Source organism: Aspergillus viridinutans (genome assembly GCF_018404265.1).
Source record: "Aspergillus viridinutans IFM 47045 DNA, scaffold_9, whole genome shotgun sequence".
Classification (NCBI taxonomy): Eukaryota; Fungi; Ascomycota; class Eurotiomycetes; order Eurotiales; family Aspergillaceae; genus Aspergillus; species Aspergillus viridinutans.
Genome location: NW_025091225.1, coordinates 33,242 through 53,578, shown reverse-complemented (window position 1 = coordinate 53,578; position 20,337 = coordinate 33,242). Strand labels below are relative to the sequence as shown.

At 31.0% G+C, this 20,337-nt stretch overlaps 2 protein-coding genes across 2 annotated transcripts; both read right to left on the bottom strand.

Annotated features, from left to right (window-relative positions):
• Positions 1 to 17,738: 17,738 nt before the first annotated feature.
• Aspvir_009643 (uncharacterized protein) lies at positions 17,739 to 18,107 on the bottom strand (the record flags this gene model as incomplete). The annotated part of the gene is given in 2 exon segments (XM_043272781.1): positions 17,739 to 18,087; positions 18,103 to 18,107. 2 exon segments carry the CDS (start codon positions 18,105 to 18,107, stop codon positions 17,739 to 17,741), a joined length of 354 nt encoding a protein of 117 aa, XP_043128716.1.
• Positions 18,108 to 18,158: 51 nt separating this feature from the next.
• Positions 18,159 to 19,070, bottom strand: Aspvir_009642 (class I SAM-dependent methyltransferase; the record flags this gene model as incomplete). The annotated part of the gene is made up of 5 exons (XM_043272780.1): positions 18,159 to 18,368; positions 18,672 to 18,713; positions 18,770 to 18,856; positions 18,918 to 18,964; positions 19,041 to 19,070. Coding segments are annotated over 5 exons (416 nt in total), but the record flags the coding sequence as incomplete, so codon positions are not given.
• Between the last annotated feature and the right edge of the window lie 1,267 nt (positions 19,071 to 20,337).

Sequence of the window (20,337 nt, the reverse complement as noted above, 5' to 3'; positions counted from 1 at the left end):
TCCCTAATTACCAGGATATACTCTGCTTCAACTAACTCTATTAGAATCTAGTCTTTAACTGAACTATTATACAGGAGGAGATCCAGGGCCTCTTATAAAATAATAATATTCTAGTAACTAGGATGATTTATATAGAGAAAGTATAGCCACTAGTGGACTACATCTTATTAGACTTAGAAATTATTTATAAACTAGTATTACATGCCTAGGTCATTACTTCTATTTACTAGATAAAGTATAATCACCTCTAGATATTCTAGTAGTAGGGGAAGCTAGTTATATACATAGCTAGTGTTATATAGAAAGCTTATAATATAATTACTATATTAGTATTACTAGCCCCAGATCTAATAGACCTTAATAAAGACATGAATACAGGCTACTAATATCTCCTTAGTCTATATTAGTTTAGGTAGGTTAGGTAACTTATCTAGATCTATCTTATTACCTTCCCTAAAAAGGAATATACTATGCTTATTATCTCTTTGCTAGCACTAGTTATAAACACCTTATTAGTTTAGCTATATATTAAACCACTTTTCATAGCACTAGATATATAACTCTATAACTTGCCTTTATAACGCACTGTAGAAGTCCTTAATTAAGGCCTAATCTTAATTAGTAAGTACAGGATGTAGGAGAATATAGGGATCTATAGGGTCTAGGGGAGGGTATTCTTAAGTATGCATGGGTTCTAAGGAAGGGTATTTAAAGCTAGAAGATGCATCTAATAAGGGGTCCTCACCATGGGAAGAGGTTAATAAAGGGAAGGTAATATTATCTATAGATAGCTTATTTAGCTAGGGCAGGAGACTGTGTAGGGATAGTATAGGAACTAGTTCTAGTTCAGCTAGTGTATTATTTAGATAGGGCAGGAGACCATATAGGGATAGTATAAGGACTAGTTCTAGCTTAGCTAGTGTATTATTTAGATAGGGTAAGAGAGTACATAGAGATAGTGTAGGGACTAGTTCTAGTTTAGCTAGTATATTATTTAGATAGGGTAGGAGAGTATATAGAGATAGTATAAGGACTAGTTCTTTACCTACTTATTATTTAGCATAGTTTTCTTAATAAATAGCAGTTTACTACTTCTGTATATCTATAAGTTATAAGTTATCAGAGCTATGTAGGCCTTGCTAGTGGTAATTAGGGGATTTTAATTAATTAGGCTTAGGAAGAAGGGAACATAGCTAATAAGAAGGAGATAACAGTCCTTAATCTAGCACTAGTTAAGGATGTTCTAGAGTAAAAGCAGCATTACTACTTATCCTTTTAGAGGCCTAATAGGAATAGTTAGTTAGTTAGAGAAGACCTTAAGGAGGTATTAAATACTATATTAATAATATTTTAATATCCTAGATATATAGCTACTATATGATTGCCCCTTTTGGTATGAAACTATATAATAGGCTTAATATATCTATAGTAGATATATATAGCTATATCTAAGTTAGCTTTTATAGCAGCTTAGTTACTAGAAAGAGTATAATATTTTAATTTTAAAGCTATTAAAAAAGCTTCAGGGAGTATATAAGTAAGGTAGGTAGTTAGTTACCTAGTAATAGTAGCCTTAACACCCTCTAACCTATTTATACTAGAGATTAGAAATATAAATACTATAGATTATATATAAATTATTATATAATTATATATCTTTAGGGGGGTAGCGCCCCCCAGACCCCCCTCTTTAAATATAATATCTATTGTAGGTTGTAAATTACATGGATAAATATAACTAATCTTTACAGAGATTAATATTGAATTTCCTAGCCTCTGATTAGCTAGTTAGCTATAGAATTACTTAGCTTTATATAGCGCGGTGCCGGCCTACGCGTTCTAGGTGAATATCTAATATTTAAATCATGGAGGGAGTAATTTAATCCTATATATTATATAGGATTTTAACTTGGTATAGCTATATAGTATGGAATTATAGTCCTCACTAGATATTTAATAGTTGAGAGGAATGTAGGTATAATCTTTCTAATATAGTTTTCCATCACTAAGGGAGAAGGCTCCCTAAAAGCAGAGATGTATAATATATTTTATGTAATTAAGGACTAATACTCTCTTTAGTTAGCTAATTAGGCTAATATAGAGTATATAGGCAGTTCTTATATAATAATATAAGCTAGTGAAGTTCCTTAGTAGGGTAGTACTAATTAGCTAGTAAAGTTCCTTAGGTCTCTGGTGGTGGCACTGCCCTACTAAGATATTAGGAAGAGAAGGAATAAGAGTTTATAGATAGTAGGAAGCCTCCTTTTATAGTCTGGCCTAGTACTAGGTCAGCTAATTATGCCTATATAGGGTATATAGGCAGTTCTCATATATTCTAAGTATAGGATCATTCTAGAAAAGGTACACTATGACCTTGCACTATGGCCCTGTGATTCTTCTATTAAGTTATATATATTTAAAGGCTTAGTTACTGCTCCAGGCCAGCAACTAAGCCTTAGTTAGGGAGAGAAAGAAGAAAGGTTTATAGATAGTAAGATATCTCCTTTTATAGTCAGGCCTGGTGCTAGGGTTAGCTAATTCTAATTCTATAGTTAAATATAATTAGATTAAGGGCTGCAACATACCTAATAGAGCATTAGAGATCACTTAGCCTATGTATAGCATATATAATCTACTAAGATAGTATAGAAGTTATAGCTGCACCATCTTAGTAGATTATAGCTTTGGTTAGGGAGAGAAGGAAGGAAGGTTTATAGATAGTAAGATATATCCTTTTATAGTCAGGCCTAGCGCTAGTGCTGGCTAATTAGTTGATTACTCTAAATAGAAGGAAATAATGCTATTAGATGCTATATAAATAGAAGGTAGGAAGATATTAGTCACATAAAGCTTACTAAGTATATAAAAGGTATGTAATATTAAGTTTTAATAGCTAATCAGAGAGTCAGTAAGTAGACTAATAAGAAGACCAGAATCCTATTTTTTAGACTAATCAGAAGACTAGAATCCCATTTTTTAGACTAATCAGATTGAGCACCAAGACAGAAAGCTGAAAGGGTATGTAATAAGACATGCTTCACTTCGCTCCGCAATTAATATCTATACTATTATTAAGGAGGTCCTTAAAAACCCTCTAGATAATAACTAGAGGAAGGTAGTTACTAGCCTCTTGTAAGATCGCCTACTAAGGGTCAATATCAACTGGTAAGATCAGCATGAAGGGAGTAAATATCCATATATTACCTAAGTAAGGAGAACTAATTACTAAGTTATAGAATACTTAGCTAATTATAGAGATATATATAGTAGATTATATAATCTACTAGGTCTAAACCCTCTATACTATTAGTATTAGCTATATATAGTAGCTTTATAGTTTACTATAGCCCTTAATAATTACCTCCTTTTTTTATAGGCTTTACCCTTAAAGCTATAATACTTCTTAATTTAGAAATATAAAGGGCTTTACCTTCCTAGGTTAATATTATCTTTCTATAATTATTTAAAGTACAGGAGTAAATCTCTTCTTAGTAAATAATATATTCTATTATTATTATAGATTATAGTATTTATTTTAGCTCTATTATAGATAAATAATTAATAGTAATTATTATAGATCTATAAAGATATATTATATTTCCTATAGTATAAATAGATTTATAGATCTCTAGAGAACTTCTCCTTCTTCTCTTCTTTTATTAGTACTATTAAAATACCTACTTAGTAAGATCTCCTAATTAGTTTAGTAATATAGATTCTTCTTTATCTTTTATAGCTTTCTTACTCTATTTATTACTCTCTAGCCTGTATCTAGTAGCTAAATAATTAATTTTAGATAGTAAGTTTTATATTAAGTAATTAGTTTAATAGATTAGGCTAATAATAATTTAGATTTATAGGTCTTACTTCTCTTTATTAAATAGTTTCTTATATATATTTAGTAATTCTTTATCTAAATTAAATAGCTTTATTAATATCTTTTTTTATTTATAATTCTATTATTCTTATAATTTAATATTCCCTCTATCTTATAATTCTATTATCTTATAACTTATTATTTTTTTTATCTTATAATTCTATTATCTTAGTGTAACTTATTATTTTCCTTTATCTTATAATTCTATTATTTTATAGTTAAGATTATCTAAAGTTTATTAGATATAGATTCTTTATATTATATAATAGTAATTTTACTTATTAATATATTTCTCTTCCCTATTATAAAAGGGAGGAAGTCTGTAAGAGAGAGAATTAATATTATTAATATTAGTAAGACCCTAGCTTTATAGAATTATATACTAATAATATCTTATAGAGTTTCCTATATTTTATATCTTTAGGTAAAGCTCTATAACCCCTAGTACTACTATTATAACTATTTTATAGTGAATAGCTATATATAGAAGGCCTATAATTACTATACTCTAAAAAAGTATAAGTATATCTATATAAGTATCCCCTTCTTCTATATTACTACTAATCTAGCTATATTTTATTAGTATTTAGTCTATTTATAGTCTATTATTATAGATTTCTTTTATATTATAATTATATTTTATAGATTTTAATAGAATCTACTCTTTCTTTAGTAATTCTAAGTTAAATTTAACTTTTTCTCTTAGATTTTAGGATTATATAATTCCCCTTTTTATAGATTTTACTAATAGTTTATAGGTACCTTTAGATAAATAATATTATATTTATATAGTATTTTATATCTACCCCCTCCTCTAAAGAAGAGTAATTATTAATATCTTAAATTATATCCTAGTAATACTAGCTATATAGGCTATACTAGTAGTCTAGATTATTATATCTATAGCCCTAGCCCTTACTCTACCTCCTCTAGCCCTAGCTTCTTTACTATTTTCTTCTTTAGAGTAATTTATTACTCTATCTTTATAGACTATATTACCCCCCTCTACTCTAGGATCCTCTATAGTTTACTATATAATTAGTTAGCTTAGTTTTTAAGTAGTATATAGACTAGATAGATAGAAGGGTATATTTATATAGCCTATATATTATTTTTCTATTTTTTTATATATATAGTAATTAAATTAAGACTTTTTTCTATACTATTTAGGTTATCTTATAGTAGTACTCCTAGATTATAGAGTTTTAGATATAAGGTAGTGCTTAAGAGCTTCTATATCTATAATATACTCTTCTAGCTCCTATATATTATTAGAATCTAGCTATCTAGTCTACTTAACTAGATATTAGTATTTTCTATAGTATAATTAGTTATCTAAGATCTTTTCTACCTATTATTCTTAGTATCTATTAAGCTTAACTAATCTAGGCTTTAGATCTATATTAGAGTCCCCTTAGAATAGTTTAAGTAGTAAAATATAGAATATTAGATATAGCTTATAGAATTATAGTAGAAGCTTTAACTTATAGGCTTATTTATTAGTAGATTTACTAATCTAGAATAGATCTATTTATTAATAGTCTAGCTTCTTACTAGGTCTGCCTATATTAATATTTTTTATATATAGTATAACCTATTCACTAATATAGAATATTATATTAAGATAATTCTAGTTATAGTAATACTTCATAGCTTTTTTTACTATATTTAATTAACTTAATAGGAATTCTCTTATAGCTTAGAGATCTTCTATATATATAATAGTATTTAGGTTAAGATTATTAGTTATTTATAGAATATTAATCTATAGTTCTAATTTATAGCTTATAAGTACTTATGCTAGTGGAATTCCTAGTACTAAATATTTAGAATTATTATAGATAAACTAGGTATATAATAGCTATCTTATCTAATTATCCTAATAGTAGTTTATATAGGTATAGAGGTAGTATTCTAATATTTAGCTTTACCTTTCTATCTAACTATTAGTTTATAGATAAAATACTATAGATAAGTAGTGCTTAATAGCTAGTAGGAAGTATAGGCTAGACTAAAATACTAATATAATTAGGGATCCCTAGTCACTAATAAGGTTTTATAGCATTCTAAAGTATAATATAAATCTTATATAGATTAGTTTAGTAAGGTTTTCTATAGTTATATCCTTTCTAGAGGGGTAATAGACTATATATTTAGTATATATATCTACTATAACTAGAATTAAATTATAAACTTTATTTTCCTACTATAATAGTAGTAAATCTATAATAAAATCTATACTAACCTAGTTTATTAGCTTTTCTAGGACTAGTAAGGGTTATAAAAGTCTATATAGCTTATATCTATATACTATAATTTACTAGTAGACTATATATTATTAGATATATTCCTTAATATCTATAGTAATACCATACCACTAATATTAGCTTTAGATAGTATTTAAGATATAATTCTCTCTAAAATATCTACCTTATAGATTACTATAGTTTTAATAGAGAATCTCTTATTAAATTATAGGTACCTTTAATATAAATATATAATTCCTAACCTAGAGAAGTCTATCTTTAGATCTTAACTAGAGTAAGCTAGCTTACTACTCTAGAGTTATTTCTACTATTTTATATAGCACCTTAATATATCTTAGGTATTTAGCCTATACCCTATATAGTAGGTCTACTATAGTTAGTTCTAATTCTAAAGTATAAGCAGCCTCATGCTATATAGTAGCTTTAGCTATAGTATATAATATTAGAATATCTAGAATATTTATATCATTATTAGTATAGCTCTGGGGGGTGTTAACTATTAGATCTATTATTAACTTCTAATTCTATACTAGTATTCTAATCTATATTAGTTTCTCTTCTTAGATTAATAGGCTATCCTATATTTTAGCTTATAGTTTCTCTAGTAGTAAGTCTGCTGTATATTCTTTAGGATGAATAGTATAGTCTAGATAATAGCTAGGTATATCTATAGGATTATTCTTCCTAGGGCAGTATTTAATTTAGATATTAAATATATATAAGAATTCTACCTATCTTATATAATACCTATTAAGTATTTTTATTATTAGAAAAGCCTATAGATTAGCATAGTTAATAAGAATTTTAATAGTATTATTATTACCTTTAATATAGTAGCACTATTACTTAATATATTCTACTATAGTAAGTATTTCTCTATTATATATATTATATTAGGTTTTAATATCTTATATTTTCTATAACTAGTATACTACTAGATACTATTATCTATTATCTTAAAGCTAGCTAAAGATACTAGTAATTATAGTCTTTAAGATATTAGGTTTAATATAGCTTTTCTTCTTTAGATTAAAATAGTATAGTACTAAAGTAGAAGTAAATCTCTATTTTAGTTCTTTAAATATCTCTCTAGCTTCTATAGTAAGAAATTTCCCTTCCTTCTTTAGAGATTCTTAAGTATATTATTTTCTACTCTTTATTATATACCCCTTAGTTAGGGTACTTAAAGGTATAGTAATCTTAGAGTAATACTTAATAAATCTCTAGTAGAAGTTAGTAAAGCCTAGGAATTACTATACTTTATAGATATTTTAGGGTTTAGGCTATTCTATAATAGTAGTAATATAGCTAGGTTCTATCTTAATACTCTCTATACTAATATTAAACCCTAGGAAATTAATTTCTATAGTATAGAATTTATATTTACTATATTTAGTATAAAGTCTATATTTATAAAGTCTAGTTAGGACCTCCTAGACCTACTAGATATATTCTTCCTTAGTGTTAGAATAAATAATAATATTATCTAGATATATAATATAGTAAGTATCTAATAGATTACTTATAGCCTAGTTAATATATAATTAGAATATAGCTAGTGTATTTACTAGGCTGAATAGCATAACTATATATTTAAAATATCTATATCTTATATAGAATACTATTTTCTATTCATCACCTTTTTAAATTTAGATTTAGTAGTAAGTATCTTAGAGATCTAGCTTTATATAGATCTTAGTACTAGATAATCAGTCTATTAGCCTACTTATAAGTAGTAGTAGGTAATAGTTTTTTACTATAATTTTATTTAGGCCTTAATAATTAATATAGAATTATAGACTATTATCTTTCTTTAGTATAAATAATATTAGGGTATCTATAGAACTCTTAGATAGCCTAATTTATCCTCTCTATAGGTATTCCTTAATATAATTCTAAAGGACTTAGAGTTCTTTCTATAATAGTAGGTATAGTAGCTTATAAGGTAGCTAAGTTCCCTCTTTAAGTTCTATTATATAATTATATATAGTATTCTTAGGTAGGATACTAGCTTACTCTTTACTAAAGATATCTATAAATTCTATATATTCTAGAGATAGAGATAGTATATCTCTAATACTATTTATAATAGCCTATAGGTAGGTAATTTTTTCTATCCTAATAGATATAGTAATTATATAAAATAATACTTTACAGGCTTATAGTTCTTTTATAGTTATAGTAGTAGATATTAACTTAATATTTAGCTTCTTATTACTATTAGAGGATCCTAGATGGTAATACTAAGTAAGGTTTTTCTAGTTAATATCTAGATTAATAGCTTTTAGCTAGTCTATTCCTAGAATTAGATTATATTCTACTATATTAACTACCTTAGTAGCTAGTTAGTAGATTCTGATATTTCCTATAGAGTTAGTAATTTTAATTTCTAGATCTTATTATCTATAAGATATTACCTTATAACTATTAATTACCTATACTAGTTATAGTAGACTTTCTATATTAGATAGGAACTCTTTTACCTATTACTAGTTAATAAATATTTATTTAGCTCTATAGTTAATTAATATTTAATATTAGTAGTAGCTTTCCTTAATAAGAATATTTATTAGATAAGCTAGTGCCTAGCTACTATTAGAATTTCTTCTAATATCTAATACTATAGCAGTGCATAGCATAGGCTAGCTTAGTTTTTTAAATACTTAGGAATCTATAATTTAGTATAGTATTTTAGCTAATAGCTATATTCTCTATATCTATTATAGTATAGCCTAGGGTATTTCTAGTATAGAGAGTAGAAGTATTTTTACTTTCTAAATTCTAACCTATAATTATTATTAGAATATCTATTACCTCTAGGCTGATAGTCCTTAGTATAGCCTAACTAGTTACTATAGGGTTTAGAATTCTGCTAGTTATTATATTAAATATTATATTATTTCTATAGGGTATCCTATTATAATAGGATTCTATCTTTAATAGTAGCTAGGTAAGAGATATACACCTCTAATAGTTTTAGTAGGTTAGTAAATCTAGTAGCTTTACTTTAGATAATTAGTAGAATATAGGTATAGAGGAAGTCTTTATAAATAAAATCTAGTAGTAGTTAAGCTAGTTAACTATAGATTCTATTAATAAATATAGAGAATTCCTATATACTTTAGTATTCTAGCTAAATAATAAAGAAATATTATACTACTACTTCCTTATAGAGTTATTCTAGTACAGAAACTAGATATAAGTAGAAGTCTTAAAAGTCTAATTATCTAGATATTTTAGTAAGTTTAGCCTTATAAGTCTACTATTTATTATAGTATATATCTATAAGCTAGGCTAAAGCTATATAGATATAGTTTTCTTTATTCTTAAACTAGTCTAGATATTCTTTAAAGTATGCCTCTAGGTAGTTAAAGAAGGTAATATATTCTTATATAGAATATATARTAAATTACTTAATATTTACTAGCTTCTATAGTCTTTCTAGTCTAGTAATCTTTACCTTAATCTCTATAGTTAGTTCTAGTAGTAGTCTAGTATTCCCTACTTCTTATCTAATAAGGTTATCTACCTCCTAGTATAGTATAGGTATAGAATCTTTATTATAGTTTTCCTATAGTTTAGTTTCTATCTTCTAAATATACCTTCTAATTTCTACTTATCTAAGCTTTTACTTAAGTTAGTATTCTCTTTCTAGAAGCTTATAAATAATCTTATTATTATTATTAGAGATAATATTTATTAGTTACTTCCCCTTTTCTATATACTAGGCTTCTAATTCTATAGGGGTATTTACCCTTTCTACCCTTTTAGGGGTAGGTTAGTTATTTATATATAGTAGGTAAATACTATTATAACTATTATCTAATTATTTAGTTATAGATTCTATAAGATTAGTTAATTCTTTATAGATTAGAATTATCCTTTCTACTATAGGTGTAGATTCACTGTGTAGGTTTAGAGTTCTAGAGGAAGATCTAGTATTAACTATTATCTTATAGTATTCTAATAGGCTAATTAGATTTTTAAGAGTAATTAGAACTATAAGATTACCTACTAAGGGTTAATATTAACTAGTAAGATTAGTATAAAGGGAGTAAATATCTATATATTACCTAAGTAAGAAGAACTAATTACTAAGTTATAGAATACTTAGCTAATTACAGAGATATATATAGTAGATCATATGATCTGCTAGGTCTAAACCCTCTATACTATTAGTATTGGCTGCGTATGGCGGCTTTATGGTTTGCTGTAGCCCTTAACACCTCTATAAGATTACTCTTAATATTAAAAAGAATACTACCTCTATCTAGTATATTTTAACTACTTAATCTATCTCTATATCTACTAAAATTTAGTTATATATAGCTACTACTATAGGGGCACCACCCCTAGGCTATATAATCTTTTTCTATAGTTTATTAAGTAGTCCTAGGGCCACCCCCTTAGAGCTAAGTAAGGATTATAAGATTATTATTAAACTATTAGATACTAGAGCTGTGAGCACCTTCTAGTATCTAAGGATAGTAGAAATAAAGAATAGGGCTAAGAAGGCCTATATAAAGACCTTAAAGAAGGCTATAGTAGCTATCCTTATATTTATTAAATTTATAGCTATCTACTAACTAAAGTTAGGTAACTTAAGCCTTAGTCTATAGACTACCTAGTAGGCTAAGATTATATACTACTACCCTAGATAGGCTAAATTATTTTACTAGAGAGCTATTATTTACCTGCTAACCTAGAGTATAGTAGTTTATAATATCTAGGTTAAGTTAATTAGTAACCTAAATAACCCCTAGAAAGTTAAGTATATGAGTAATTAGATTCTAGCTAAGAACTATTTCTTCTAGAGAGAGGCTAAGATTATCTATATTATCTAGCTTATAAACTAGCCTATTAATAAGAAGTCTTCTACCCTAGTAATTAAGTTTTCTACCCCCTAGGCCACTAATAAAGCTATTAATAAGGGAACTATCTAGGATTCTACTATTCTAACTATAGTCTTATATAACTAATCTACTTATATCTGCTAGCACTTTAACTATTAGTAATATAGCTATATAGGAAATATCTATTCTAATAAAACTATTTATAGTCTCTATATAGGTAGCTATAAGATCTATAACTACCTACTATAGCAGGCTACTACTGGCTAGAAGCTATAAAAGTATACTAACTATAGGGGTATATATACTGCCTAGTCTAAAGAATATAAGCAGTATATAGAGAAGATAGATAAGGTATAGATAGCTTTCTACTATTATTAATAATATTACTATATTCTACCCTACTTATAAGACTTCTAAAGGGATCCTAAGAGTAGTAGCTTAGATTCTACTACTATACTAAGTACCTCTCTTCTAGTATCTACCCTAGATACCTTAGTAGAGGGCTCCCCTATATAAATAAAGAAATCTAAGGGTATTAAGGGTGCTACTATAGTAAAAAAGACTACTAGACTATCTAAGGGGTCTAAGAAGGTAAGATTAGAGCTATCTTATAAGTAGCTACCCTATGGTTAGGTGCCTATCTTAATATTATCCCTAATATCTATATTATATTAGGATATTAATAGTATCTTATTTACCCCCCTAGAGCTATACCCTAAAGCCCTAATAGTGCTTGGAAAGGCCTTAATAAATTAAACTAGCTCTATTAATTAAACTAGCTCTATTACCTCCTACTACTCTGCTTAAATTATAGACTACCTAAATAATATTAATCTACTAAACCTAATTAATAAGAATAATAACCACCTCCCTAAGCTACTATAGAACTAATAGACTACTACTATGCATAGGTCCTGCCTTAATATATACTAGGATAATAATACTACTATTAATAATAAGAATAGCCTTACTAAGCTCCCTAATGCCCCTAAGAATGACTAGTAGCCTAGCTTAGTCCTATAAGATAAGGATACTAACACTAACTCTAGCACCTAGGCTAAGAAGAAGAAGAAGTAGAAATAAAGGGTTAATAGTCTCTTATAGCTAGAGAAGGATCCCTAGGTTAACTTCTCTATAGGGATACCCTAGTTTATTAGTAGCTATTAAAAGAGTATATAGAATACTCTATACTATATCTATAAATAGAATATTCTAAATTCTGTAATATAATATGCACCACTCTAAGAATATAGTAATAGCTTAGTTCTTATATAACCTAGAGGTCCTAAGGGTAGATATTATTACTATATAAAAACCCTAGAGTAATCTATTCTAGGATACTATCTACTATCCTACTAAGGTAACTTACTAGCTACTATACCCTAAAGTAATAGAGACTAGAGGCTATACCTATATATACCTCTATATCTCCTATAAGATAGACCCTACTAAATAGAAATATACTACCTACTTATAGGACTATTAGGAGCTTAAGCTATACTATAATATAGGGATACTCTACCTATATAATATATATAATCTCTACCTAGATACTAATATCTAAACTAATACTCTTAACCTCCTAGAGCAGGTTCTAGATTAATAAGATAGCTACTTACTCCTAGAAGACTTCAACCTTTATTACCTAGCCTAGGGCAGTAATTATATCTACTATACTAATCTTAGGTCTAATAGACTACTTAAGCTAACTAATATCTAGCTTCTAGACCTCTGGATAGAGCTAGGTACTATTACTAGGAATAAATAAGGCTACTAATTAACTATTAACCTAATATTTAGATCTATAGACCTAATAGCCTATCTTATAGCCTGTGAGATAGCTACTAATATCTATACTAATTCTAACTACCTACTAATCTGCCTACTTCTTAATATCTTAACACCACTACCACAGGCCCTGAAGCACTGTAATTAGAAGGCTATAGATACTAAGAAGCTCTATAAATTTATAGCTACTAACCTTAACTTAAATAGGTAGTCTGGCAAGCACCCCTATACTCTTAATATATCTAACTAAATTAAATATACTACTAATCTTTTTATTAAGATTATCTAGTAAGCCATTACCTACTCTATACTATAGGCCTACCTATCTAAGTAAGCTAGCCCTAACTAGATACCTAAATATACTAAGATAATTAAACTAACCTACCTCTACTAATAAGCCTATACTAATATATACACTAATAATAATTAGATTATATATATAAAGGTCTATAACTATAAGGGGAAGATTATATCCCACTCCCTATAGTAGGGTTACTATAAATATATCTAATAGATAGTAGATTAAGGCCCCTGAGGCATATAGCATATTACTAAGTAGGCCTAGAACTACTAGGGAGGTAGCTAGGCAGGAATTATATCTATACTCTACCTAGGAGACTAAATAGTAGAGATACTAGAATAGAAGGCTAATCTATTCTAAGAGGCCTTCTTCCTATCACCCCTAGCTACTAACCTCTTAGATATTAAAGATAGGATATATAACTAATCATATAATATTATCTTCCTAGAGATTAATAATTAGGAAATTATTAAAGCTATTAGGTAGGTATCTTCTAAGAAGGCACCTAGACTAGATACTATCTCTAATAAGGTTTAGTATACTCTAATAGTAATCCTAATATTTATCTAAGTACTTAAGACCCTCTTTAATATCTATATCTATACTAGCTATAACCCCTAATACTTCTAGATATCTACTATAGTTATCCTTTATAAGGGGGCCCCCTAGGACTTCTACCTTCTAAAGTCCTACTACCCTATTACCCTACTTAGTATTCTAGGTAAGATCCTAGAGTTAATAATTATACTCTATATCTCCTAGGCTCTAGAAGAGTATAGCCTGCTCCTAAAGGGCTACTTAGGTAGCTAGAAGGGTGTCTCTATTAACTATATTATCTAACTAATTATTAATATAATCTACTACACCTAGGGGTATAGCTAGAAGGTTAGTATACTACTACTAGATATCTCTAGTACCTTTAATAATATCTCCCTCTAATATCTACTATATAATCTCTAAACTATATAGCTAGGCTAGATTACTAACTAGCTATAATCCTTCTTATTAGACTACTATACCTGCCTATAGCTATCTAGATACCTTAGTAAGCTATTTATAATACTTATAGAGATCTTATAGGGCAGCCCCCTCTTATCTATCCTTTTTCTAATTTTTAATACCCTACTAATCTGAACACTGGTCTACTAGATTAGTAATATAAAGATAATATTAATTAGCTAGATAGATAACTCTTATATACTTACTATTAGCCAGACCTATACTTAGAATATTATAGTCCTAGAGAAGTGCCTTAAGAAGGCAGACTATTAGGCTAGTAGATATACTACTAGATTTACCCTTAATAAATTTAAACTAATCTACTTCACTAATCTAAAGGAACTAGAACTAGAACTAGAACTAGAACTAGGATCCTTACTTAGGCTAGCTCTAAGAAGCTCTACTAATATCTAGGAACTAGGTAAATATAAAGGCTATAACTAGATATCTATCTACTATAGAGAAACCACTATTTAACCTACTAAGTTAGCTAGATATCTTAGTATCTAGCTTAATAAAACCCTCTTCTTTAATACTCACTGTACCAAGGTGCTTAACTATATAAATAGTAGCCTAGAAGTACTATATAGCTATCCTAATTAGTAGTACCTTCTAGGGGACTACTATAGCTATACTTAATATAGAACTATACCTACTACTAATCTGCCTGTAGATATAGTAGATTATTAAGGAAACTACTATTTAAATCTAGATAGGACCAAGCTTTACCTACCCCTAGGGACTTATAGAGAAGCTATAACTAACTAGAGAGATATAGTAGAGTAGTCTTACTCTACTAGAAGTACTTAGGAAGAGGGATAGCCTACTAGCCTCTACCCTAAAATACCTAGAAGAATAGGAAATATAAAAAATATATATACTCTCTCCCTAGGAGACCCCCCTCTATTATATAATTAAAGATTATAAAGCTGTACTGAAGATATATAATAAAATATATAAGAATAATAACTAACTAGTTATCTATATTAATAGCAGCAGCTACTAGAGCTATATTAATACCTTAGTTATCTATCTCTATAACTAGTAGATCTACCAGAACTACCTAGGCATGGAGGTAGACTTAATAGTATATACTACTAAGCTAGATAGTATTTATATAGTAATAGATACTACTAGGGAACTAAGCCCCTATTTACTTACCCTCTTCACTAATAGCTAGACTACTATCTAGGCTATCTAGAACCTATATCACCTCTCTAGCCAATATATCCTAGACATAATATATAGGAATATATAGGCCCTAGGGGCATATAGACTACCCCTAGAAAATATTAAGATATACTAGATCCCCGCCCATGTAGGTATGGCAGGGAATAAGGTAGTAGATAAGATAGTAAAGAAGGCTGCTATATAAGGTAGTAAGATTTAATTAAGCCTAGTAGGGCAGTCTAGTTAGCTAGAATAACTAATTATCTAGCTTACTATAGTAGTGAAGTGAGCTATCTACTAATAAATCTAGTAATACTAGAAGAAATAGTAGGAGATAGAGAAGGGGGCTAAGCTAATATAGTAGCTAATTAAGGCCCCCTATAAGAAGAATCTAGGGCTGTATAAGGGCCTACTAAAGCTATATATATTAATTATTACCTAGATATAGACTATATAGATTAGTCTATAATATTTCTTTTTTAAGATTAAGGTCTATAATATAGACTAGTATAACTATAGAGAGGGGTCCTAGACCCCTAAGTATATACTTCTATAGTATTTACTATATATAGAGGCCTATAGGAAGATAATAGCTAAGCTATATAATATAGAGGGAATCTAGGGGAAATTATTAGACTATAATATACTTATATCTAACCTATAGGTAATCTACTATATTACTGAATTTATATATTAAATAGGCCTACTTAGCTAGTTCTACTATGCAGAACTAGGGGAGCTATTAGAGCAGGACTAGGAATATAGAAGCCTCCTATAAGGCTCTAGAATAGATATAGAAGATAATAGTTAGATAGACTAAATAGCTACCTAGGAAGGGTCTTCCTAGGTGCAGAATTACGCTATATTTAGAATAACTATATAGAATAAGATAGGATAGGTATTATGCTAGATAGTATAAAAGAGATATATAGCTAAGTAGCAGGCTGCTTTAGTTATAATTTCTATATTTTTTTTAATATTTCTTATATCTTTATCTGTATTTATAGGTTATAGGATAGGTATTTAGATACTAGATTCCTACTTTATCTAGTAAAGCACCTATATAGCTAGTTACTTCTATAGACAGGCTCTAACAGGTTAATAGAATCTTAATTAATTAATTAATTAATTAAATATATTTCTTAACAGTTACTTAGTATACTTATATAGACTAAATACCACCATAGTATCCTTAAGTAACATAAATTTCTAGATACTTTTAACTAGTTCCTGCACACTTAATTTACATCTAGAATGAAGGATTTATAAGAAGGTTTTAAGCAGACTCTTATAGTATTCAGTTATGTCTTGATTTTTCTGCCTATAGACCTTACATCTTTAGTCATTACTAGTGTATATTATCTTTCTATCTAAGTATGCTTCACATGATATACACCTAGTATACTTTAATAGTTTTAGTCACTACCTTAACCTTAACCTTAGCTATAAACCTTTATCTACTTATTTTTGCACATAGTATAAGCTACTAAGACTCACTTCCTAACTTTATTTTCTAGGTAGGAAGCTTAGATAACTAAGGAATCTATATTTCCCTTTTCTACTTTGGAAGGTGCAGGTAAAATTGGGCGCATCTTGGTTAGCTAACCAAGGTCTTAAATAGAAGGATGATATTCAAAATATAAGTAAAAAACAAAGATATAGATTTTCTAAGGTGCTCACTATATAATCCAAGATATTCCTTCAGCCTTTTATCTCTACTAATAGAGGCTGACATTATTTATGTGCTTCTTCCATCAAACAAAGCATCCTGGGCACGAACAAAGAATCCTAGTCTTGGCGATGTTGGATTCTAGGAAAGTGATTTATCAGGCCATGGCAGATAGTCACCGCATGTATGTGGCGCAGTCTACTTCAGACTCTCACAAAGGCGCTAGTATCATTGGTGGTTTTGGGTATCTGCGCATTCATTCAACCAGAAGTAACAATCAGTGGCTCAGCTTTAACTAATTAACAAAGAGGTACTGTTTGTTGCCCATCTTCTGCAATGGCAAGTTCCCTGCAAGAAAACTGAGTATGGGAAGGACAGATTACCATGAATGGCACAGTAATCCAATAGATATCAATTTAATGCACATATCAGGATTTCTCCAAAGGGATAGTGCACATCGCTTCCAGTCACCTGCATCTCCACTTGTATGATTCTGAAAAGAGGCGTTGATCGACGAGGTTATCGGATGCTCTTTATCCGGCATCCAGAACGAAGAGGCTAGTCGTTAAGCACGGCTCACAGAGGCCAGGGGGACATATTACGGTTTCCGACCCGAAACGAAAGTACTGTATCACCAGTCAGTACTCGATGCTCAGCGCAATATTTTATATAGTATACAAGGGGACTCACTATTCTTGGTAAGCATGGATTATGGGATTGCGTAATCCCTGTCTCATCTTCATGAGATATAGCTCAACTTCTACGCGGCTCCACTGTAGAAAGTGTCAGCAAGGTGAGTACATATCTCAGGTGCTCAGTCAATGCTTTCCCTGAGGACTTTTGTCAACAGCTTCATTGCCCACCCCTCAATTCCTTCCTCCCAGTGCAGCCTGTTATACCGGCCCAGCTCTTTCAAATGCGGGTCCTTGGCCCACGGCCCGATGGGAACTTTGAAACGACGCTCAACAACATCTACAAACCCAGCCGCGATCATTTTCGCTTTCGCTTCATCGACGATCCTTAGGGTTTTTCCAAAAGCGTCGCCCGCTTGTAGGAACACATTTCCCCATTCTTCAAATATTGTGCTGTCAGTACTTCCATCTTCGGACTTCGGTACCATCGATTGTTCTGCTTGTTCGAGGTAGGCGCCTGGCCTTAAATGCCTAGAGCGAAGCCACCACATGTTTTAGTTTTGCGGATTCTCTATAGCGTCATGTGGTCTGGCTACACCTACCGAAGCGCTTTTTTGTAGAATAACACCCAATCCGCGACACACCCGTATAGACCGCGGACGTGGATAAAATCAAAACTATTGGCCGGGAATGTCCACTCATCACAACAGTCGTCCACTTCAAACTGAACATTTGGCGGCACCAAATTTGGTTGAATCGGGGAGAGGTCAGTACCAGTTACTCTCGCAGAGGGGTGGCGATCGGCGAAGTCACTAGGCGATGGAGTGAGTGGATTATATGCATAAATTCATGAAGACCCGGTGGAGCGAACATTGCCCATATGCCAGTTCCTGTCCCAATATCCAACACTTCCTATATCGAGTTTGAAATCAGGTATGGGATCATCTGTGCCAGGAAAAAAGTGACCTGGTTTCCTGCTACATACTTGAGGATTTTTCGATATTGGTGCTAAGTATAATTCCCCGCGGAGAATGAGGGTGTATAAATGATGGCTGAGGATTCTGTCACCATCTGTGCAAGCAATTTTGCTCCAAAGTTGAACTGGCGGCACGTACCCTAAATCAAGATGATCCATTGCGCGCTCATCATTTGGACCCCTATAGTCATCTCAGTCTGAGAATATCTTTCGTGTTATGGATTTCGTATTGCATACCAATAAGCACCAGAGTGATATGCATGATACCGCCGTCCATTCTCATAGTGATAGTCAAGAATACTACTGCGAAGAGATGTCGTTTCTCTAGCCAACATAAAAGATCGGTTAGTGATCCTGACCTGGAACATGACATGTGAGCACATACGACTGGACACTTTCGCAGTACGCTGAGTCGGCTTCCGGTTCCGGATCCTGGTGTTATTTAGCATAGTCTTGAAAGGAAGCTGACTGACGGATATGCACTTAGTCATGACTGAGATATGCTTACCGTGTAGATCCGACGATGATTATTAGCCATTGTTGCTCGCAGATATATATCTCCTGCGATAGTAATAAATGCTTAAAAGAGTTCACACCCGCTATCAAAAGTTATTGCGTTGAGGCGCTTAGATCTTTATTACTGAGCTTGATCAGGAAGATTTGAGGAAGCATAGAGGGGGATACGGGACGGATACGTCGAGGTCCGGGATGCTGACTAAGAGGGCTGAACCGAGCTAACTACCCTGGGGAGCAGGGCTTGACCCAGTCCCAACGGTTGTGGTGCAAAAGTCATCAGCAGTCAGTGAAATACTACATACAACTCCTGAATGTGGATTGGCTATAGCTATGTGGGTCTGTCAATGACTTTTGCAGCACACCGAAAAAGATTTCCCAATGATGTGACAGCACCAATGTTGTCCTCTGTATGTGCCAGAGCGGCACGGAAGGCTAGGATTCCTTTCCGCAGCAAATCAAATCAAGAACGTCTTCTAGTCCATCCTAATCCAGCAAAAGCAATGAGTTGGCCAATGGAACTGGTTTTGTCTTGCGAATCTGTCTGGGATCGCATAGGCCTTATTGTCCCATGAACATGCTGATGGACGTAACAAAATCACGCGGAGATTCTCCTGCCCCTGGCGCTTTTCCAGATAGTCTTTATCACACACAAGCGATTTTACGATTTGATACCTCAAGTCGTAGAAACATACAGTAGCCAACAAGTACACTATGCTCAATATCGACGCCGAGCTCCCCACTAGTGTTATACGGCTGGTTCCTAATTATTTAGAACATCCCAATCTCACGTACCCAATTGACTGAAAGTCGGTAACTCATGCCCGGGAATTTAAGTGTTAAAGTAGAAAGTTGTGAGCCATATGCAGCGTTGGTCTTCTTTTAGGTGACAAGCTATAATTATCTCAACCCCAGATATCACACTGTAGCATGTAGGTGAAATGCGGACATACCTTTACGGTATAGAATCTCTGGGTTCATAATTAGTTTTATCGTACCCACCAGCGCATTAATCTCCATTATCTACAGACAAGGGGATTCGACTGCTAGATTTTGACAAATTTTATAAGCATACGCGCCAGGAAGAGCGGAGGGATTCTTGGGTTTGTAAATATTTAGCTCGGAGGGGCGCAGAAGATCTAAATCGGGCCAAGCGCATACAGCGGCCGACGCAAGAGTTCGTTTCTCATCTACTGCTATGTGCTGATATTCACACCGAATCGAACCAGCTCAAATGAACTGACAGGGCAGGTATGGAGCTCTTGCAGTAAATGCGCGCCATCCGTCTCACA